This window comes from Malaclemys terrapin, chromosome 3, assembly GCF_027887155.1.
Source record: "Malaclemys terrapin pileata isolate rMalTer1 chromosome 3, rMalTer1.hap1, whole genome shotgun sequence".
In the NCBI taxonomy this organism is placed as follows: Eukaryota; Metazoa; Chordata; order Testudines; family Emydidae; genus Malaclemys; species Malaclemys terrapin.
The window spans coordinates 8909476-8933465 of record NC_071507.1 but is presented as its reverse complement, the minus strand read 5'-3'; the positions used below and the strand labels follow the sequence as shown (position 1 = coordinate 8933465).

The window sequence follows — 23990 nt, the reverse complement described above, 5'->3', positions numbered from 1 at the left end:
TTTCATTTTGTGAACCCAGACCATTTTCCCCCATGACTATTTTATGAAAGCTTACAGCTCCAACTTTAGTATTCAAGTCCCTAATTACAGCAATGATATCTTTAGGTTGTGTTTTAGTGAGTAGCTCTTCAAGTTGTTCATAGAACTCATCCATCATATTGTCATCCGCTGCTGTTGAGTAAACAGGCATCAATCTGTATACTCAACTTATTGGCAGGCTACTCTCAAAGATGAATTGTAATGATTCTGTTGCTGATTGGATTTTATCCAAGCATACACTTGGATGTTTCTTCCGATGACATAAAATGCAACCCCATTTTCTCAGATCCTGAATAGTACTCTTGTATCCATCCATTGTCATGAAATGACCCCTACCCTTCCAATGTAGCTCTGAGATTCCATATATTTCTGTCTTATATCTTTCCAATTCTTTGGTCACAATGGTGAGCTTTCCTTCATACAGACACCTCACATGGGATTTTCAGTCACCTGCCTAGCCAACTGGGGGCTTTGAGCACAGACGGCTGGCCCTTCCCACTGTTGATATGTGGAGAGGAGAACTCCACACCAGCACAGAAAACTCAATTCCTGGTGGGTTTACACTGATGTAATTGGGAGCAGAATTTGGGCCAGAATTTGGGCTCAACTAGATGCTTCAGCAATAGTTTGTGGCTAGACTGTTACATTTATGGGAACAAGGCTAAAATATTCTCTAGTACATTTCAAGGATGAGGGGGATGAACTTATCAGTTCAGTGTGGCCAAGATCTCATTTTAATTTTTTTTTACTTGTATTGCCCTTCGGAGCACTTTAGCATTTAGCCATGCACTTCCCATTACAGTCAAAGGGAATGAAAACATGCATAACTCTGGAGATGTACCTGTTGTTTCTTCCCTGCATTCCATACACTAACACAATCCCTTCTGCTCAGAACAACTTGCTCAGCTACAACAGAATTATTTTAGAATTAGGGGCCAGATCTTCAGCTGGTGCATATCACTGTAGCTCCACTGGAGGAGCAGTCGAAGATCTATCCCATTGTTCTTAGCACTACGTATTAGCAACAATTCCTTTTCTGACTCCAGTTCCTGAAAACGGCAGCCAGATAAGATGAGCATTGGTGGGAAGGGAATTGCCATATGAGTCAGTTCTTCAGGGGGTATAAATCAGCATAGCTCTGCTGAAGTCAATGGCGCTGAACCAATTTAGTGGCCTGCCATTTTTACTTCTTCTCTTCCTTCCGGAAATAGGCAAGTGCTGAGACACAGCATAAACTGTGGCATGTTAACTGCTGTCTTTATTTCTCTGTAAAAAAGAGAAGGGACAAATCATGAAGTAATTATATTCTTTTATACCAAATGAGTCCCATTTCAACAGCAACATGGGCCAACGTCTGCAAACTTTGGGGATCTAATGTCAGGCACTAATTTAATGTTTAGGGACTTAAATCAAAGTGGCCTTCAAAGCTACTGAGCATGTGCATTTCCATCTGGCTTCAGATGAGAACTGTGTACACCCAGCACCTTTGAAAAGCAGGTCACTTTGATTTAGTTGCTTCTCTTTAGGCACGGAGGTGTGAAAAATTTGGCCTTTAATTTAGAAACATTCTTCTTTAAAAGAACATCTGTGGGGGCACTTGCAGCCTGATGGCGCTTCAGTGTAACAATGGTTTGCAGGAGAGATAAACATGGAAAAGTGCCATCAGCTTAAATACATGGCAAGGAAACAGGAGCAAATGACAGGTGTTTGCATTGTCGGTACTATGAAGTGCAGATGGTTGTATAGAATCCCCGCAGAACTCCTTGAGATTCTGGCAGAATCTCACTGGGTGTCAGTCATCTGTGAATCAATTTTGCTTCTATGTTGCACCCTTTTCTCTAACCCTTTGTCTGTTTTTCTTTTGTAAGCTTACTGGGACAAAGACTATGACTTTTGAGGTGTCTGCACATCATCACATGCTTTTTGGAATCAACTTGTAATATAAATAATGCTTTATAGATTCAGCGATTTTAAGGCCAGATGGGAACATTCGGATCATCTACTCTGACCCCCTATATAAAACAAGCCAAAGAACCTCACCCATTAAGATCTGCCCCAAACCTGTAACTTCTGCTTGGGCCATAGCATGTCTTTTAGAAAGACACCCGGTCTTGACTTGGACTCTGAGTGATGGGGAATCCAGCACGTCCCTTGTGTGCCCGATTTCTAGTCTGAATGTCTCTCGCTTCAGGTTCCAACCATTGAATCTTGCTATGCCTTCGTTTGCTAGACTAAAAAACCCTCCACTGCCAGAAGTCACTTACAGAGCTGGAGCAAATCACCTCTTAACCTGCTCTTCAATAAATTATATGGATTGCGCTAATTTAGTCTCTCAATATAAGGCATGTTTTCCAGGACTCTAGTCATTTTAGTTATCACTCATGATACCTTGAGGTAGGTTAATGATTCATAACAAATAATTAATTCAAGGCATTTTGCCTCTTTTTTGTTTGTTGGCAACTGGCTGTAAACCGGTCACAATTTCATAAGAAGGGCATAGTGCATCAGACCAATGGTCCATCTAGCCCAGTATTCTGTCTTCCGATAGTGGCCAATAGCAGATGCTTCAGAGGGAATGAACAGGACCGGCAACCATTGAGTGTGATCCATCCCCGATCATTCACTCCCAGCTTCTGGCAAACGGAGGCTAAGGACACTCAGAGCATGAGGTTGCATCCCTGACCATCTTGGCTAATAGCCATTGATGGACCTGTCCTCCATCAACTTATCTAGTTCTTTTTTTGAACCCTGTTATAGTTTTGGTCTTCACAACGTCCCCAGGCAATTTCCTCAGATTTGTTATTCAAAATTATCCTCCCAACACATTCTATGAATATTTTTTTGGCTGATAGCTTGCTTGCAAGCAGCTTATGAGGGGAGTATTTGATATTCAGCATTTCAGTTGTTTTCATTTACATGCCAGTCATGTGGTATTGTTTCTGTTCCCTGACTGGAGGAGCATAATCCTCAGAATCAGGTTTCTAGTGTTTGATTGTGAATTCAATGTTTACTTGGCTCACATGTTCTGGGATCATTCCTCCTGGTAAGGTCCTTTGCTAGAATACTTGCACGCAGAAGGGTGTGTGAAAGCAGTCAGTACAACAATTCAATACAAATAAGTCCATAAAAATGCCAACACAAATTAATGGATTGTCTCCCCGGTATTACGCCACCTCTACTGGCAGTCGTGGGTCTGTTTACGTACAGCTACGAGAATCCATGCCTTCGTCTGTAGGAGTCAGGAGCCTTTGCTTCCGCATAACAGTGCCACCTGCTCAAGGAATTGAACCCTTTGAGTACATATTAACGTTTCACATTTATATTGCGGTCCTGCCAAGGAGTCGGCCAAGCTGGGGCCCCATTGTACAAACATATAGTAAATGATGATCTCTGCCCCAAAGAGCTTACAGTCTACAAGGCTGTAATATAGAGCTAAAGTCCAGGGGCATTAACCATTATTCAGTGTCCAGCTTGGAGCTACTTCTTACTCCTTACTCTGGGCTGTGTGTCTCTAGCTCAGCCTAACCCTATGGAATTACAGAGAGCACCCGGTGTGTATCTCAGAGGCCAGGCAATAATTGTACATGAAAGAGGACCAGCCAGTACCTTTAAATTGTAATGTGACAATAATGAATGGGGCTATAAAATCTGGGATAACAAGGTAAAAGACCAGCACTGTGTGGGAAAGGTGCATGCATAAACTATACGTTTAGCTACATCTCCCATGCTAGAAGCAGACCAATGCCAGTGTCTGTTCCTTATTAAGGGGCAACTTTGAGTCTGGCTCTATTCCTATTGGAGGATTGAGTCCTACATGAAAAAAGTGGTTTGAGGCACTGCACACAGGGTCTGCTGGGGTGAATTGCAACACAGCTCACCACGGTGTTCAAGGACTCGATCGATCGTAGCCCTTCGATTAAGACTAGCCTTCATCGCTCGTTAGCCTTCAGCCTGAATCAGAAACTCTGTAAGAGCAAGTTGCTTTGATGAAGATTTATACCATGTTTAAAGATGCATTGCTTCCATCCTGGGAGATTTATTAGCTAGTTAATGGTTTTTGAGATCTCTCTATAGTTATACAGATATGTTCCACATGATGGAGCTCTAATACCTTTAATAGATAGTCGTGCTCTTAGAAATGGCTGGTCAGCTGATCTTTTTGGCCTTTGTTACAATGATAGGACATTGCTGAGGAAACTGAGACCCATAATGCTTTTAAATGCAACCACGGTAACTCCGTGTTATGGCTGAGATTTAAAATGCACAAAATTCAGGACATTCCATAACTGATTACCACAGAAACCAGGACCTACGCGCTTTTAAGGCATACATTAACTGGCATATACAGTACAGCGATACAAACTACTATCTGCAAGGGTTGAGTTGTGGTTGTGGCAGTATGATATACCTTCATTTTGGAATGTCCTGGCTTTGGTGCACCTAAAATTTCAAGCTTAACAGATGATCTGATATTTAACGGTCTTGAGTTTTAAATCAGAAAAGGAAAAAGCATGATACTTGCTGCATTAAGTGCTTTGAGATCCAGTGATGAAAAGTGCCATATAAAAGCTAGTTATTAGCGGATTGTATGCTCAAAAAAGCCTTTACCCCCATGGAAGCCTGAGCGGTATCCCCTCCAAAAGAGATCGCCAGTTGGTGTAAATCAACATGGCTTCGATGGAGCTACAGTGATTTACACCAGGTTAGGACCTGGGCCGGTCTCTTGGAAAATACAACACTGTGTAACCTTGCATTCCCTGTAAGATATACAGAAAAAATAGATTTCATATTCCTCTCCTATTGTGAGAACGTACTCTTTCCAGCAGGAGAATGGCTGTCGTGAGGGTCTCAGGAACCACCCACCTGCATGGGGCTCTCGGCTGGAAGAAGGATGCCCTTTAGTTCCTTGGCGAAGCTGTTGCCTGGGGACTAAGGATGCCCTGATTTGATCTCAGTGAGGAATGGGGGAGGGGTGGTGGTCAGGTTGCAGGCACAGTAAGTCCAGCTTCGAGATGTAGCAACTCTGCTAATTAATACATCTACTTTGGGTAGCTGGCCACCATTCACCAGGCACACCGTCATCAAGGATTGGACCCCAAGAGACAGCACGATGCTGACTTTTCCAACACAACAGGTTGTATGGTTTGTAGAATGAGCAGTCTTTCCCCACCTCTTTGTTTTTCAAAAGCATGTTTACTGTGTCTGAGTTGCTCAGTGAGTTCCACTATGCAGAGCATCAGCCTGAGATGGGGAATAAGTCATCTCCCAGTGACTCTGACTACTGCTAGCTAATGAACCGCTCCTCACCCCACTGGCTCAGCTGGACAGGCATGTGAGGTGGGGGCGAGCCAAGGTTCCATCCATGCTCATCTCTTTCTGCCCACCTGCATGAGGTGTCGTTGAGCCAGTCATGCAGCATTTCTTTTTCTCCCCCTGCATCTGCAGCAGGAATATGGGAATGCTGTGCACAGGCGGCGAGTTGCTTATACTTACTTAGGCTCCTTGGAGGGTCACTTATGGCCGGGCCATAATCTGGCACTTAAAAAACAAACCAGCTAGAAATCAAGGTCAAAGTTTTCCCCCTGCACTCTCCTATTTCGTAGGGAAGGAGGGGGGTGTATTCCTTCAGCATCTGTAGAGAGAACAGATCTTACACTGTTTTTGTGTCTGACTTCTCCTACGTACTTCCAGTCTACTGCAACTGGCAGATCTGGGTGCTGCATTCCCCTTTAGGTCACTGGCTTCTCAGCTGTACTTCTGGAAAATCTCAATGGAGTCATTTCATTTGTTTAACAAACAATGTCAACACTGGCAAAAATGGCTGGTCTGAGCTAATCAGAGCTCCGGCAGCAAACAGAACCATGGGAGAGGCTGACGCAGTCCGTGGCCTTCACGGTGCACATTTGTGGAAATGCTCCGGAATGACAACCCTGAATTTTTTAGATCAACAGAAATCATTTTGTACTTCGTCATTGCATATTTTCCCCACTCCATAATGACTTCCTGCACAGATGACAAAATTCATTTAGTCAACAAAATTATTTTAGGCACAGCTGGCACAGAGTGTTTTGTTGAGCAAGTCATTGCAGGGACCTTCTTGGCCAACTGTGTTTCATCAAGCAAATAACTTCAGGCACTTCAAACAATTTTATTTCTTAGAAAATACAACTTGGAAAACATGGTTGTTTCTCTCCAAAAATTACTGCCAAGTTTTAAGGGCATCATGTTGAACCAACATAATGCATTATCCCGTGAGCTAGAGATGATATATTTAGTGATGGATTTGGGTCAGACTGGCAATTCAGGTTGTCATTTCCAAAGGGTCCCCCAAGACCAGAAATGATGGGAGAATCTCCCTGTGAGAAACAAAGAAAATTTAGTCAACCTCCCAAGAAACATACAAGGCAATGAACAACCTGAGTCACAATATGTAAGCCAACCCCAGGGAACCTTAAACATGCTTCCCCAAGGGGTCTGAACGTAGAAGTCCTGACCTACCTATCTTGCCCCTACGGCTAAATGGGATTGGGATCCCAGCTAGATCCTGTCTAGGTGAGAGGAGGAAACTGTGGAGGTGGGCTGCTAGTATGGAAAGAGTTAAACACTGTGTTACCTCTCGCCACACTCCTTGGTGGGGTTTTGGCCCCGCTTCTTGGTTGATCTGGACTCATTAAGCTTTAATCTGTCCCTTTATCCCATTTTTAAAATTGAATTCCCCAGCAGAATCACAGTTGATTATTATTTATCATTTATGTTGTGGTAGTGTCCCGAGGCCTCTCACGGCCTTCAACTGGATCAGAGCCCCTTTGTGCTAGGCACAAACATACAGGGCTCTGCCCTACAGAATTTACAGTCTGAAATTTACAGTCTGAACCTGAAATGACCTTAATGCATGCCTAACTTTAGGCAATTTGAGTAGCCATTTTGCCTTTAATGGGAGGAATCAACATGCATCTAGTTAAGGACATGTGTCAACCACAGTAGGATTGAGGCCTAAAAGACAAGAGGTAAAAGGTAAATGAAAAACAAGAGTGGGTGGGCAGGCTAGCAAAATTAATCTGATGTGTAAGCTCTGTCCAAATGTCTCTTGCTAATACAAGAGTGTCCAAAGTGGGTGTGGATCCAGGAGTAGTTTGCGTAACTAAGCAAATAAAAGCACATTCTGAAATTTAAGGATAAAATATGGTTGCTGTAGTAGCTAATTTCTTCTCTCATAACACTGTTGCTAAAATAAAATACTAGAATGGGGTGCATATTTCCAGCAACAGCTAGATTATCAGACCTGACGGACCATTGCAACCATCTGGTCTGACCAGTTGACACAGGCCAATATGCATGTGCGATGGGGTGTACAAGCCCCACACTGGGGAGGTGAAGGTTAAAGAGCAGCTCTGGGCCCAGAAAGCCCCTCCCAGCCACCCCTGCTGGCCATGCTCACAGTGGAGGCAGCTCAGCTCAGTCAGGGCAGATGGAGCAGGGGAGCCATTGTGTGGTGCAGGATTCTACTGAGAAGCCATAAAGGCCCCACACGGCTGGGCCCAGGCCTCACTGCCAAGGGGCCCCAGGCCTTTGATGATGACGAGAAACAGTGGCACAACCTGGTTCTGTATAGACTTCAGAAAGGCCAATACGATATCATGCTTTGATGCCTACCCAATGCACCGGGTGGATGAGCTATTAAAGAGACAAGGGAGCACCAAGTACATCTCCATGCTGGACTTAACAAAAGGTTATTGGCAAACGCTGCTGATGAGGGCATCCTGGGAGAAGATAACCTTCCCAACACCTTTTGGCCTCTATCAATTCATGACGATGCCCTTCGGCCTGCACGGAGAGGCTACAATCTTTCAGCGACTAATGGACTAGGTGCTGTGACCCCACAACCAGTACGTGGCTGCCTGTTTTGATGACATAGTCATTTATAGTAGCAGATGGGAGGACCACCTGCATCACATCACCGCGGTCGTCCAAGCTCTCGAGAATGCAGGGCTTACCACAAACTTGGACAAGTGCTGCCTGGGGCAGAGAGAAGTGACATACCTTGGGTACGCAGTGAGGCGGGGCTGACTACACCTCCTTTTGGATAAAGTCCAGGCACTGACTGATTGCCCAGCCCTTGCAAACAAAAAGCACATTCAGTGTTTCATCAGCCTGATTGGCTATTATAGACGTTTTGTGCCTAGCTTTGCCACAATAACTGCCCCTCTTATGAACCTTGTAAAGAGGACCCCACCCAGGAAGGTGCAATGGACGGAGCCATGTGACAGAGACATCTAGACTTTGAAGGACCAGCTAATCCAGGGGCCAGTTCTCTTTTACCTTGATTTTTCCAAGTCATTTATCCTACAGACAGATACATCAGTGGTGGGCCTCGGGGCCATGTTGTCCCAAGAAACAGACAGCGAAGAACACCTGGCATTATATTTGAGTATGAAACTATTCCTCCAAGGGACAAACTCCAAGGTGCTCCACTGCCTCGGAAAGGCACAAGCAAACATTGATTTTTTTCTCTCTGGATGGGGGAGAAGAGCAGGAGAAAGATCCACCACTGGGTCCTAGCTTGAAGGGGAGGCTGTGTGATATAAGCTCCACACCAGGGTGGAAAGGGTTAAGGAGCAGCTCTGAGCCCAGAAAGCCCTGCCTAAGCACCCCTTCTCGGCCTGGTCACAGTGGAGGCTGAGATCCAGACCTTTCAATCATGGAGGTATTGCCTGGTGCGGACACCAAGCCCCTCCCTCAACAGCATGCTACATCATCATTAAGATTAAGATCAGTGGAGTTATTCTCATGGCCATTCAGATCGCATTAGCCTGGGATTCATCTAACAGTCTGTTCTCCATTATCCAGACAGTAACTCCCAGGAAAGTTAATAGTGCTTATGAGGCCACATAACTTTTAAGGAGCTGATTCTTCCATTACCGGATCATTTCACTATTGTTAACAAAAATGGTTTAAGTATCTGAAGTTATTTTAGAACAGCCACAAGCATCATAGTTTTTTTGGAAGGCTAAAAAGTATTGTTTTCAAATGTTTTAAAAGGGCCAAGATATTTAAAGTGTAGATCAGCTAAAATGGGAACTTAGAATCCGAACAACTTTGAATTTGTGTGTGTGTGGTTTGACACTACAGATCCAAAATGGATGCCTATAGTTTTGATTTTGGATTTGGCCCATAATAACAGGCAACCTAAACAAGCATGTCTTTGGTGACCCCCAGTGCAAGGGATGGAGAGGCGGATCTAGAGGCACATTCGGTAGCACAGTGATGGGTGGCGCAGCCTTACTACATCTGAATATAAAAGAGCTGGAGAAACAAGCCCAGGAATAGGGATGGTTTGCACCATCTGGCTTCTGCGTTATGCACCTGATGGCATGGGAAGAATGATGATGATTTGGTCAATACCCAAAAGGGGTTAATTTTCCATATATAGTTCAGATGAGGCTGAAATTTTGTGAGAATTTGGCTCTTTTTAATCCAATTTGGCACTATTGAGCCCGGATTCAATCCTGAACTCAAACCCCAACCTAAATCTCATCTGGATCCAGATGTAAACACGGTCTTTCCAATTCATTTCCATATATATAGTTGAACTGAAATGTTTATTAAAAAAATATCCAAGAGCTCCTACTATTAACAGAATATACATGAATGTAATAGGGTAGATTATGTCTCATTTACTCGTTTGCAGTTACACTTATGTTACCAGGGTTACAGAGGTTCAGCTACGGGCGTGTCTACATGGTAGGATAATGCGCTTTATGGGAGGTGGGGGGTGATTTCTAAAGTGCACCAATGTGCTGCACATTAACTAGCCCATCTACACTCTGCTGTGCACTACAGGTTCCCAAGTGCACTTTAATGTAGTATTGTTTCAAGCAGCATTAATTAAAGCATGCTAGCAGAGTCTACACGGTCCAATGAATATCCAACATGTTAATGAGCTTGAGAAATCAATACCTCCATAGAGCACATTACTCCACCGTGTGGACAAGCCCTAACAGTAAATGAATAACTATCTAAACACATCTGAATGCAAAATATTTACATTCTCTGCCATTATTAGATTTCAGGTCTGCTGTAGTTGAGTTACCATCATTTACAGGCCATGATTTTGCAAAACACTTGGGTGCTTTTCTGTATCCCACTATAAGTGATTTAGGTGCCTTACTCCCATTGATCTCAGTCGATTCTTTGCAACTTGAAGTCTTTATATCAAAATTTGAGGACTTCATTAACTCAGCCCAAGGTTATGGGCCTATTACAGGAGCGGGTGGGTGTGGCACTTTGGCCTGCAATTTGCAGAGGGTCAGATTAGATTATCATACTTTAAAGTCTGTGTATTTATGAGGTTAGCCTGCTTAGGCACTGTTGATTATGCCACTATTAAGCAATTAAATATAAGCATGAGCGCAGTCCCATTCATGGCAAATTAAAGCATGTGCTTTAGTTCTTTGCTGGATCTGGTAAAAGCTGATGATTTCTGAGAGATTCCCTCATGATTTGGTTAGCGCATGAGTAAAAAGATTTTTCTTTGACTTGCCAGTCACGTGAAATCAAGCTAGGATCTTAAATCAATCTGGATTCTTTCTTACACCTTGGCTCAATTTAGACATTATGAAAGTGTTGCACAGATGTTTCTTTCCACAAATATTGTCATTAAGGTTTTTGGTAGGAATATTTGTTGACATGGTGAGTTTCAAGGTCATATTGCAGCATATTTGCTGAAAGCGAATTTCAAATATGAGAGGATTCAAGCCAGACACCTAACTGTTAAAATGATTCTCATCTAATCATGTGACAGAAATGTACCAGGTATCGGGGGTAGCCGTGTTAGTCTGTATCTACAAAAACAACGAGTCTGGTGGCACCTTAAAGACTAACAGATTTATTTGGGCATAAGCTTTCGTGGGTAAAAACCTCATCTGAAGAAGTGAGGTTTTTACCCACGAAAGCTTATGCCCAAATAAATCTGTTAGTCTTTAAGGTGCCACCAGACTCCTTGTTGTTTTTGTAGAAAGGTACCAGGTTACTTACATGTTCAACCAAATCAACTTGATTTCTAAATATTTTCAAGGAACTGCTTTGTGAACCACCTGTCATTTAGACCAGGAATTATTCAGCACGTAATTTTGGGCAATGGATCCATTGGCAGAAGTCATTCTACGGTTGCTGCTAATTTGTGAAACAAATAAGAGGCAAAGTTTTTCAAATAAATGATTTGCAATTTACAATTTTCTGGGTAGGCCAGGGAGTGAAAATGTTCTCTATCGTTTCTCTCACTAGTACAATGTAAACCAGTGGTTCTCAAACTTTTGTATGGAGACCCCTTTCACGTAGCAAGGCTCTGTGTGCGACCTCCCTTTTAAATTAAATATGCAAAGAAGTTGTTTTTAACACCATTATAAATGCTGGAGGCAAAGTGGAGTTTGGGGTGGAGGTGCACAGCACGCGACCCCCCATGGAATAACCTCGTGACCCCCTGAGGGGTCCTAACCCCCAGTTTGAGAACCCCTGGTGTAAATGCAAGAGATCCATCTGTTGTGGTTCACTTTATACAGTTGTCCTTCTACTGAGTTAAGCAAAAGGAGAATATAAATAAAAACAAATGCTTAGAAGAGTCTGATGCATCATAAACGCCTGTCTGATAGCTATATTTATCCTGCTTCATGGATTCTGTAATTTATGCGTCCCTCTGTCTGTGCTTCATGGAGTAGCAAAACTTGCAAGATAGAAGCCCAAAGCATGCTTGTTTCACTGATTGAAGGCTGCCCAGTGGTTGTGGGAGGGTGTAACCAATTTGTTTGAATAAACTGTTCATAAGATTCCACTTTGAGAGATTTGTAATCCTTATTTAATCAAACGTCGTCATAAAGACCACTGTTTAGGGCCTGGAAAGTATGGAGATGAGGTTTGTAGACAGAGGCCCATTTACATGAAAAATATGCATGCTGTGGTGCACCCAGAAAAAAGCAGGCTTTCTCTGATATTTTAGAGCTTTACTGTGTGTTTCCTTCTGTTTTACATTGTGATACATTGCCCTGTTAGAGTCTCAAAATATGATTGTGCGAGGTTAGTTAGTTTGTCAGGCACCCTGGGGTGGAATTCCCCTCTGTGCAGAGAGCTAGCACACAGCCTGGGCACCACTGACCCCCTATGTGGAGCTTTTAAATGATGCATAACCCTATCGCTAACTTTCTGCACAGGAGGGATTTTTCACCCACAAGATATTTAAGTTCTAGGAGGAAAAAGCTCAAGAGGCACTGCACTCCAATAGACAGGGAACTAGATTGGGAGGCAGGAGACCTAGGTTGTATTCCCAGCTCTGCCACTGACCTGCTGTTTGACCTTGGGCAAGTCACCTCTCTTTTACCTCCCACCCTTTGTGTGCCCACTATTCAGGGTATATTTTCACTGCAGGAAAAAAAGACGTGTTCTTAGTCCAAGTGAGCTAATTTGGGGGACAACCGCAGTGAAGACACGGCAACTCTGCTTTTAACTTGGGTTAGCCGCTTTGAGTCCAACGCCAGACTTCCCTACCGGCTTTAACTTGAGCTGCTAACCTGAATTGGAAGCAAAGCCGCCGTGTCTTCACTGCTGTTTTAACCCGGTGACTCCTGCCAAGTAGCCAGCTCTGAAGGGGTCCCACTTATGAAGAACAGGCACAAATCTAACTTCTGCGTCTCAGCTTGCAGGTCGCTGGGGACAGGGATGATGCTCAGCTCCTGGGCCACCTCCACCATCGAAGAAGTTGCCCAGGCGGCTCCTGATGGCCTTCACTGGCTACAGCTTTATATCTACAAGGACCGGGAGGTCACCAGGTCACTCGTGCAGCGTGCTGAGAGAGCAGGCTACAAAGGAATCTTTGTGACGGTGGACACGCCGCTCCTTGGCAAGCGCTTTGATGACGTACGCAACAAATTCCAGCTCCCCCCGCACCTCAGGTACTTACCAGCCTGCTGCTCCGGAAAGTCCATTTTCAGCTAGGACATACACACCTGTTGCTGCTGCTCCTGCAATGTTATGTGTGGTTTTGGGTTGTTCCCTTCGGGGGCGGGGAGGGGAGGAGGAGGTTCTTCCAGGTTAAGTGCCTCACATTTTCCTTTATGACTCAGGAGCTGAGCAAACTTACTTTGTCATGCTCTCACCCCTGCCACCTCCAGGAGTGTACTTGAGACCAACACTGGGATAAACAGTCTTGAGTGTCAATGGGAGCATTAAAAGCAGTGGGGAGGGAGGAAGGGGAACACCTCCTGATTAAAAACAAATAAATACAAGTACATAAAAGGTTGTTACGAGGAGGAGGGAGAAAAATTGTTCTTCTTAACCTCTGAGGATCGGACAAGAAGCAATGGGCTTAAATTGCAGCAAGGGCAGTTTAGGTTGGACATTAGGAAACATATCCTAACAGTCAGGGTGGTTAAGCACTGGAATAAATTGCCTAGGGAGGTTGTGGAATCTCCATCACTGGGGATTTTTAAGAGCAGGGTGGACAAACACCTGTTGGGGATGGTCTAGATAATACTTAGTCCTGCCATGAGTGCCGGGGCCTGGACTAGATGACCTCTCGAGGTCCCTTCCAGTCCTATGATTCTATGAAATCTGGATCTTTAGTGTAATGAGTTGGACTGGAGAAAGGATCCAGTTGCAGGAGGCACCTTGTTCAGTGTGCCACCAGGGGATTTGAGGAATCCACGCTGAGTCAGGATTGCTGGCTCTCAGCACATAACACGAGTCACTCAGCGCTCATACCCAAGATCTGTTTCCTACAACTCTTCCTGTCTGCTGCGTCACTTACTGCTAATGAAACAAGTCTTACCTGTGAGTCTTTGCGTGGGCAGACTGGGTAGAACGTTTCTGAAACAGTTTTGCCCAAGTTGTGGAATTACCTTGATGACAATTTGCTTTTTCACTGAATTAACCCTGTAAAACCTTCTAACACCAGGGAATTATTTTAAACACTGAAATAGTGTAATTCAAATGAAAAACGCAAAAAGACATCCGTGTAGCTTTTTGTTTCAGAGCCATAGGTGAAATTCTCCAGTATGATGCTTTTGTCAAGTGATCTGATAACTTTTTCTTGGCTTCAGACTTTCAACAAAGTTTCTGAGTAACAACAAGGTGCCATTGTGCACAGAAATGTATGTAAGACAACATTCATTCAAGCGTTGATCTGCATTTCAGAGTCCAAGAAAAACAACAGTTATTGCTATAATCGGCTCCATGGTTCTGTTTTTTCCTATCCGCCCCACAAACCAAGTGCTAAAAAGCTGGACCTTACTTGGAGAGGGGAGGGAGGACGCAGACTGTTCCCTTCTCGTTTTCTTCTAATGCTACGATTAGAGCGGCACAATGAAAGCCTAAAAGCAGGTGAAATTCAGCTAGTTTCAGGTACGAACAGAGAAGTGAAACCAGACGGTTTCATGTGAAAATTGCTTGGTTCCTAGAGCTGTTCATTGAAATTCAAAATGAAACTTCCTGCCATCAGAGAATGGGCCAAGTTTCTGAAAAGGCAGAGTTGTTTGGTAGAGAGGGCACTGGAGTGGGCCACAGAAGAGCTTGGTACTATTCCTGGCTTTGCCACTGGGTGACTTGGTTAAGTCTCTTGTCTATTAAGACAATGAGCTCTTTGGAGCAGCGCCTGTCTCTTACTAGGTGTATGTACAGCACCTAGCACCACTTAGCATCTCTGGGTGTTACCACAATACAAATAACAACAGTATACTTTCTGGTATGGAGTGTCATGGATTTCTTTTTTGTGTTTCGGAAGGAAACTAGAATCAACTGATTTGATGTCATGCTTGTTGGACAAATGAAATGATGAATCTTCACAACCCTTTGCAAGGCTTAAGGACTGCGAACCTCCTATACCCATATGCAAGGCATAGAGCTTAACAAAGCCCAGTGTGATCCTCCCAGCCTGTTTTGGAATGCTAAACTGTACAATAGTGTTCAGCCACTAGGTGGCACCCTGTGCAACATCCCTTACTTGAGTTAGTGTAGCTATAGGCAGGAGTGCTTTAAAGGATGGTTATGAAAGACACACCTCTGGTGTATCTCTCAGTGAAAGAAGCTCTGTAGCCGGCCCATATCTGGTATAAGAGTCTGACCTGCTGTTCGTAGCCCTGCAACCTACTGTGTACAAGAAGTACATGACACACCTCTTTTCATCTTACTCCAAAAACAGTGGAACCTTCATTTGCTCAAACTTTCCAAAAATATTCACCTGCAAGGAAAATTTCAGTCCAAAAGATCTGCAGTGTTGTTGTAGCCATGCTGGTCCCAGGATACTACAGAGACAAGTTGGGTGAGGTGTTGTCTTTTATTGGACCTACTTCTGGAGAGGGGAGGACTTAGTACAATAAAAAAATTTACCTCAGTCCCAAAGGTAAACATTTCAGAAAGTTACGTACAACTGTAAGAAGGGGTGTTTGAATGGAAACTGTTAAGCAACCTTGATTGTTAGCAATTGCTGCCACTCCCACTATAATCCTAATGAGGCCTTTGTGAGCTCATCTGATGAGCCAGACTATGAAGATTGCACTGGAGAAAATCCCCTTGATATCTCTCTTGCTTCAAATTAACTCTTGAAATGTAAGTGGGTTAACTAAAGACTGGTCTACACCTAAAACTTAGGCTATGTCTACACTTCAGACCTTACAGTGGCACAGCTGTACCGCTGTATGGTCTCCCTCTGTGCCTATGGGAGAGAGCTGTCCCCCAGCATAATTAAACCACCCCCAATGAGCGGTGGTAGCTATGTCGGCAGGAGAGCGCCTCCCGCCGATATAGCACTGTCCACACAGTGGGTTTTGTTGGCAAAACTTATGTTGGTCAGGGGGTGTTTCTTTCACGCCCCCTGACCGACCTAAGTGCTAATGTAGACAAAGCCTTAGGCCGGCCTAGCTGTGTCCCTCAGAGCTGTGAGACGTTTAATGCCCTGGGCAAAATATTTAGGATGACCGAACCCCCACTGTATAAGGAGCTAGGTTGAGGGGAGAATTCTTCCATCGACTTAGCTATCGCCTCTGAGAAGTGGATCGCCTACATTGATGGAAAAAAACCTTTCCGTTGAGGTAGAAAGCGTCTACACTACAGTGCTACAGTGGCACAGGGGCAGTGTAGACATGGCCTCATTGTCTACACTACAGTGATGTAGCTACAGCTGTGCTGCTGTAGTGCTTGTAGCATGGATATACTCTTAGAGATACCTGTGGGCCAGATCCACTGGGTGAAATCCTGGCTGCATTGAAGTCAACAGGTGTTATGCCATTGACTTCAATGAGATCAGGATATCACTCATTGTGATTAATGGGTTTTGGATTAGGCCCTAAAGGAGCAGCTCTGGTCCAGCAGAATGAGCATCTATGTCTTTTAGGTACTTATATGGGCCCTGTTACCATAGTATCTGAACTCCTCACAATCTTTACTGTATTTATCCTCACAACATCCCTGTGGGAGGCAGGGCTGTGGTGTTATCCCCATTGTACAGATGGGGAACTGAGGCACAGAGAGACTTGGTGACTTGTCCAAGGTCACACAAGAATCCTGTGGCAGAGAAGGGACTTGAATCCACTGTCCTAACCACTGGGCCATCCTTCCTCTTCATAGGTTCTATTCCTGACCCTAACACCGACTTGCTGTTGGACTGGGGCCTGATCTTACTTCCCTTAAAAGCAAGGGGAGTGTTGCTATTGACTGCAATGATAGTAGCATAGGCCCTTTGTATGCAAGCTATGAGACAAATGACTGGCCGATTTTTTTTTTTGGTTGATATTGAATACTACCCTAAATGCGAGGATATGTGCCTTTGCTAACTGTGTGTGATGGGGTGTATCAGTCCCTGAGGCCCCCTGCTGGAGGCCTCTCAGTCCTACCATGCCCCATCCCAGAAAAGGAGCAGCAGAGGTGACTCCTTCAGGCTTCCTAGAGCGGCAGCATGGAAGCAGCCAATTAGAGGCTGCAGGGGTAGTCAATCACAGCCCATCAGGCTGGACAGATCAGACCAGTTACTGGCTGGATCCTGAGGAGCAAAGAAAGTGCTCCTGGCTGGTTGCAGCAGTTCCAGGACTGGACAGAGCACTGCCAGCAGGGACCTGGGGAGCAAGGAAGGTGCTCCTGCTGACTGCAGTGACTCAGCAAGACTTCATTCCTGAGCTAAGGGTGAAGGTACAGGTGAAGGGACCTTGGGGAAGTGGCCCAGGGAACATTAGCCACAGAGTTAAAAGGGATGCAGCTGGTGGCTACTATTTATAGGGTCCCTGGGTTGCGACTCAGAGTAGTGCGTGAGCCCAGCAGGTACCCCTCCGCCAGCCACAGGCAGAGTGGCCAAAGCCCAGAAGAAGGGGAATTTACACAGGCCCCAGGGAGCGGGCTGAAGACCCCAAAGAGGGTCAGCATTTGTGGACTTTGATAACCCCCCAGAAGGGGACTGAACTAGTGCTTTAGCTGAAGAGCTGGGGCCAGTGAGCCTTGCTACCGAGCGAAGAGTCTCCAGGGAGGGAGTCCTGGGGGCACTGCTCTATAACAGAGCAGGGAGTATTGAAAGCTAGCCCAGAAGCGGCTGAGAGACAGTTGAGAACCGAGCCCAGAGGTAGGGCTAAAGAGACCAACTGAGGGTACTGGGTTAGGCCCTGTTGGACTGATTAAGGACTGAGCCCAGGGACAGGGCTAGCGATAGAGACATAGCTAATGGCACTGTGAGAGGCCCTGTTGGACTGTGTATCCCAGAAGGGGTTGGCTTGTGTTACACACCCACAGACGGTGTGTGACTTGGCCGGAGGGCTGAGTCGCTGAAAACCTGCTTGAGAAGTTAACAGCCTAACAGGAGTCACCACAAGTGACGCAGCTAGAGAGAGAGAGTGCAGGCACACACCCGCCCGATAGGAGGCGCTCACGGGAGGTGACTGGCCCCATCGCACTGTGCAATATGAGCCCCCGAGCCTGCCATAAGATGTGTGCCAGCGAAGGGATCCGCTGGCATGGAACTCATTGCAGGGCAAATGCGGGTTTTTAAATGTTTCTTTTTTCAGTGTAATTTTCTTTTGTCTCTGTGTAACGTTAGAATGAAAAATTTCAACACCGACACTTTGGCATTTTCCTCCGAGAAAGGCTACGGTGAAAATAGTGGACTGGCTGTTTATGTGGCCCAAGCGATTGATCCGTCCATCAAGTGGGAGGATATTAAATGGCTCAGAGGACTAACATCTCTGCCGATCGTCGCTAAAGGAATTCTCCGAGGTTTGTAGCAGTGAAGGTTCAGCAACAGGCTTTCATAAGGCTACCTTTATTTAAATCAGCTACTGATAGTAATAAACACTTTTACGTTGCTTTATTGGCACAGATTTTTCTGTAGGATTAAAGGCAAAAATTTGTTCATAGAATAGACATAGGGAGCGCATGATTCTCCTTTATCTTTTAAAAAAATCTTCTTCTAACATAGGCCACCATAACTTTAAGCAAATGCTGAACTTTCATGGATTTTAATGGGGATTACATGAATGCTTCAATGATGTGCTGAATAGGGAGGAGTTGCCCAACTGGAGCCTAAACCAGCTGAAACAAACGGTTTCTTCTTCCTAACTGGGGACTGGCTTGGGAAGTGCTAACTGTCTTTCCGTGCCAACCGAGTTCAATGGGAGTTGAAGGGCATTCTCTCTGCCTTTCTTTCTCATGTAAACTCTTCTACGGCATGCCTCATTGTGCTATGGGAGTCTCTTCCAATGTTATGAAGCATATGCGTAGATGTATCTCTTTGTCCTGGTCAGCAGGGGCTGGACATCATTATTTTTCCGGTTGTGGGAAGGCTAGGGCAAAGATGTGGGTTTTGTAGTAGGCATTGTTGGAGGTCTGTGGTCATCCTGGCCAGGAAATGCTCATCGCCTTCAATGATTGGGCCCTAGGAGAGTGTGAGCTAACAAAAATTATATCCTGCTTCTCTATCACACAAAGCAGCGATGCATGGTTTTTATGGGCTTCTGATGTCAGTGCAGTTACAGAGGTGTAACCTGGGTAATGGCAGAGAATTAGCACCAGGCCTGGCTGCCTTGCATAGTTACAGACCATCTCACCACTATTATTAAGCATTTACATGGTATAGAATTTTGTGGACCTAATTCTGATCTCACCTATGCTGGTGTAAAGTGGGTGTAGCTCCCTGGAAACCAATGGAATTAGACCAATGTCAGTGACGTCAGAACCAGGACCTTAGGTAGCTACTCCTCACATTACTCTTGCAATGAGATGAAGCGGGCTGGGTTGTGTTTTTGCTCGCGCAGGTTTCCGATCACCGTAACTCTGCTGACCTCATTGTAGTAACTCCTGATTAAGTAAGTAATTGAATCAAGCATGGAGATGTTGTGGCTAGCCCAAGGTCTCATGGCAAGCCAGTCACAGAACCAGGAATTAGCATTCAGTACTTCCCTATTCCGAGTGCTGTCCCGGGTGCTCTAAATCACACTGCCTTCCTGAGAGATCTCCACCACCTGCAAACAAATCAGTGATGTATATGGGACCCTTCATCTCAGCTCTCTTCACATAGTGCTCTGCACACTGGACAGCCAAAAGTGGGCTTTGTGACAAAGTTCCTCCTCTATCTTGGTGGGTCCTGCGCTTATTGGCGGATTTTCTTGCCTCAGAGATTCACCATGTGGGTTGGGGAACAGCCCAGAGACCTTCCCCTCTGGAAGAACCCACAGTCCAGGTCAATTGGGAGGTTTGGGGGGAACCCGGGCCCGCCCTCTACTCCGGGTTCCAGCCCAGGGCCCTGTGGACTGCAGCTGTCTATAGTGCCTCCTGTAACAGCTGCATGACAGCTACAACTCCCTGGGCTACTTCCCCATGGCCTCCTCCAAACACCTTCCTTATTCTCACCACAGGACCTTCCTCCTGGTGTCTGATAACGCTTATGCTCCTCAGTCCTCTAGCAGCACACCCTCACCCTCACCCTCTCACTCTCACTCTCAGCTCCTTACGCCTCTTGCTCCCAGCTCCTCACACTCACACCACAAACTGAAGTGAGCTCCTTTTTTAAAACCCAGGTGCCCTGATTAGCCTGCTTTAATTGATTCTAGCAGTTTCTTCTTAATTGGCTCCAGGTGTCCTAATTAGCCTGCCTGCCTTAACTGGTTCTAGCAGGTTCCTGATTACTCTAGTGCAGCCTCTGCTCTGGTCACTCAGGGAACAGAAAACTACTCATCCAGTGACCAGTATATTTGCCATCTACCAGACTCCTGTACCCCACTGGTTTGGGTCTGTCACAGCTTTGAGTTATTAACTATTGCAGTGGCACTTAGGAACGCCATTCATGGGGCAGAATCCCGTTGTGGTAGGTGCTGCACACCCACCCTGAGGGTTGTTTTCTGTGGAAATCAAGTTTGTATTGCTTTGTGCATATCCTGTACAGTACACCATGTATTATTGCAACACAGTTCTGCCTAATGTCAGAGATTCTCACAGCTCATTTACATGCATAAGGGAAGGGTCATTGTCCCGTGCACTTGGAGTCAGGATAGTTGGCTTCAGTTCCTGACTCAGCCCCTGTCTTGGTGTATGGATAAGTTGTTTGATCGCTCATGCGGTGAACCCATCTATAAAATGTGAACAGTAATGTTTTGTACGTCACGAGGATGCTGCGGGACGTAATTAGCATGTGGAAAGGACTTTGAGATCCCATTAAAAGGTTTTTTAGTTTGTGTATGTGCATGAATGCTTAGATACTATGGTAGTGGGCACCATGTAAGTACTATAAATAGTTTTACATGTTTACCTACTTTAATATGTCAAACTCAGTATGAGTCTATCTATAGTACTTATAATGGCCCTCAGTGCCATAGGAGCTGAGTCTTTACTATATTTATGCTCACAATAGCCCTGTGGGGTAGGGAAGTGCTATTATCCCCATTGTACAGATAGGGGGAGCGAGGCACAAAGAAGCGTTGGGTAAAATGGTCAGAAGTATTTATGTGACTTAGACACCTAAGTGCCTGTGTCACTTAGGTACTAAGTCCTATTGACTTCTGATGAGACTTAGGCTCCTAAATCCCATTTTCAAAAATGACTTAGGCACTTAGGAGGCTTAGTCATTTAGGGTCATATTTTCAAAAACGCCAGAGTGACTTGACCAAGGTGTCACAGTCTGAGCCAGAGCAAAGACTGGAATTCTAAGTCTTAGACTAGGGCCCTAACCATTACACCATCCTCCCTCTGTCTAAGTTCTAGAAGACCCTCATTTTCCATTTTAACTGATATTCCCAAATCAATAAAATCCATTTTCCATAATCGTATAAGCATTCGTATGTTGGCATTAATTTAGGGTGAATCTGAAATCTGCTATGACAGGAAACGGGAACAAATGGATGTATTCTACCCATGGCACGTACAGCTCTGAGTTACACGCTGCATGTGTAGAAGTGAGAATGGGACTTTTTTTGTTTCTTTCCGAAGCTTCTGTAATCAATCAAAAGCCAACTGAACATAGTGAAGTGATTACACTGTAATGACATTAATAATTTCAGACTACAGTAAAACACACAGCAGCAGGATTGTCTTAAGGATGATGAACTGCAGATCAGTGTGATGAAAGTACATGCCAGCCACCAGAAGAGATGTATAACTGCCTACTCAGAGCTACTTATCTCCTCCAATGTTCCGGGTGATACAAATGCTAACTTTAATTCTGGTCAGGCCACAATTTATGGACACAACTGTCCGCAGGCTGGTGCCAGGCTCAGCTATTAGAAGCCAGAGCCCTGGGTAGATTCTCATTAACAGAATGACGCTGTCATTGCTACATGGACAGCCCTAATTTAGTGCAATGTCTGAAGGGCCAACTTTTGTTTCTTGCAGCTGATGATGCTAGAGAAGCTGTGAAGCATGGTCTAAATGGAATCCTGGTGTCCAACCATGGTGCGCGCCAACTGGATGGTGTGCCAGCAACTGTGAGTATTGGTGAAACCACTTAGGAATGGCACTTGAGAATCTATTTAGTAACTTTAATTGCATCTACAGCTGCTTGCTAACTTGTTCTCTTTCTCCGTCCCCCCCCCCCACCCCCCGCTCCTGCCCTGCCCCTTTTAAGTTGCACATGTGGTTACTGGAGAGGAACCATGTAAATGTGTGCTATATTTTTTAAGCTCCAATGGGCTGTTTCTTTCAAGGCCCCTTAGAATTTCACAACGGGCATGTAGGCACTCGTAGCCTCTTACTGGTGTGTCTGAGGGCAGCCTGTGGGTTTCTTTCTTCTAAGAAATCAAACCAAAAGCCACAGAAGGATTAACATGTGGGCTGTTGCCGCTGGGAGCCTGGGCAGCCTGCCCTGGCTGCAGGGCTCAGGAAAGCAAGCCAAAGGAGTGGTTTCAGGTTAGCTCATTTAAGAGCCCAATAAAAGGAGAAAAGTAGTCCTGGATGCTTGGCATGCCGTGGATCATTCAAAACTTTAACTGCACTAGGAGGCGCAAGTGGGTACGTGTCTTCTGACACGTTGAAACAATGTCTTACCTCATGCTACCTGGTGGCAATACAACCCAATGCAATGTGGAATAAATAGTGTAGCAGGAGGCCAGAGGTCACATCTAAAGAATTGGTTGACTGGATTAGCCAGGGTGAGAAGCCAACTATAGCTGAATTAACTCCGATATCTCCATTTTACTGTAAGCAGAAAGTCTGCATTTGTTTGGGGGTTGAGCCTTAGTGAACTCCTTCCCACGCCCATCTGTCTCTGTTCCCTCTGATGTCCAAGAGCCCCCAGGCTTTGGTGATCTTCCACTTCCACTAAGAATGATAGGGCCCAGCAACTTCTGTACTGTTACCTTCTCCTAACCATACCAGTTAAGCATACCTGGAATTCTGGGGATTTTAGGCTAATTAGACAATATTCTAACGTGCAGATTTGAATATGCATTTCCTCATTTGAATAAACTTTCCTACTATCAAATCTATCAAAGGTCTCCTGCTCACCACACCTAGCTTTCTTCTCCCTGGAGTTTCTCTACCATTTCCCCCTTCCTTTCTAGTTTCCCCGATTCACCCTCTCTCTGGCTCCTTGCTGCCTGAGATTCCTGAACTCCTGAGAGACTGCGTGACAAGCAGGAGATTCAGATGGAAGCTCAGGTGGGTGGGAGAGGTTGCCCAAAATCAAGAGTCTTACAGGAAACCAGGAGTCTTAATAGAACTGGATGAAAATGTGAAAAAGACTTTGCAAAAAAAATTCAAAGTTGTTGTACAGGATTGGATCAATACAACAAAACTTGCTCCTGCTCTCCTCCCCCCCCGCCAAAATGTACGGAATATTATTTCAAAGTTTTCTGCATTTTAAAAATTTAGAAATTCTTAGTATTTGTTTCCATTTTCCTCCCTACCCCTCTTTTTTACCACCTAGTGCAATAAACTGAATCATGTCCAGACTTGTCCCCCCGCTTTTCCTTTTGATGTGCTAAAACTTTTCAAAACCTACCGAAAAGCTACGAGGCAGCAAAAGGAGAAATGAAAATGCCAAAGTCTGACACTTTGACTTTTCACTACTTCTCCAACTTTGGAAACCTTGCAGAGTTGTTGAGGCCGGGTCTACCCTACCACTTACTTTGGTGTAACTTACATTGCTCAGGGGTGTGAATAAGCCACCCCTTTGAGTGACGTAGTTATGCCTACCTAAGCACTGGTATGGACAGTGCTATGTCAGTGAGAGAGCTTCTCCTGCTGACATAGCTCCCGCCTCTCGCGGAGGTGTATTTATTATGCCAATGGGAGAGCTCTTCCTGTCGGCATAGAGCGTCTTCACCAGACACGCTACAACGGTGCAGCTGCATTGGAGCAGCTGCGCTGATGTAGCGCTTCTAGTGTAGACTAGCCCTTCGTGTTTCATTTTTCCTTTTGCTGCTCTGTAACTTTGTAACTTTGAAAAGATAGTGAGTAGAGTAGAAAAGAAAAGACGTTTACCTGGGGTGAATAACCATACA

At 45.0% G+C, this 23990-nt stretch overlaps 1 protein-coding gene and 1 long non-coding RNA gene across 2 annotated transcripts in view; one reads left to right on the top strand and one right to left on the bottom strand.

The window, feature by feature from the left end:
• The window catches only part of HAO1 (hydroxyacid oxidase 1), a 54165-nt gene that overhangs the window by 18010 nt on the left and 12165 nt on the right, over nucleotides 1–23990 (top strand). The window contains exons 3-5 of the mRNA XM_054024466.1: nucleotides 12725–12980; nucleotides 18101–18276; nucleotides 21883–21974. Coding sequence (XP_053880441.1) covers nucleotides 12725–12980; nucleotides 18101–18276; nucleotides 21883–21974 — 524 coding nt within the window. The remainder of the gene's footprint in view (nucleotides 1–12724; nucleotides 12981–18100; nucleotides 18277–21882; nucleotides 21975–23990) is intronic.
• LOC128835097 (uncharacterized) lies at nucleotides 5858–13043 on the bottom strand. The gene is made up of 3 exons (XR_008444571.1): nucleotides 12989–13043; nucleotides 8080–8154; nucleotides 5858–6395 (listed from the first exon to the last, which is right to left on the bottom strand). It is a non-coding gene; the product is annotated as an uncharacterized LOC128835097 (long non-coding RNA).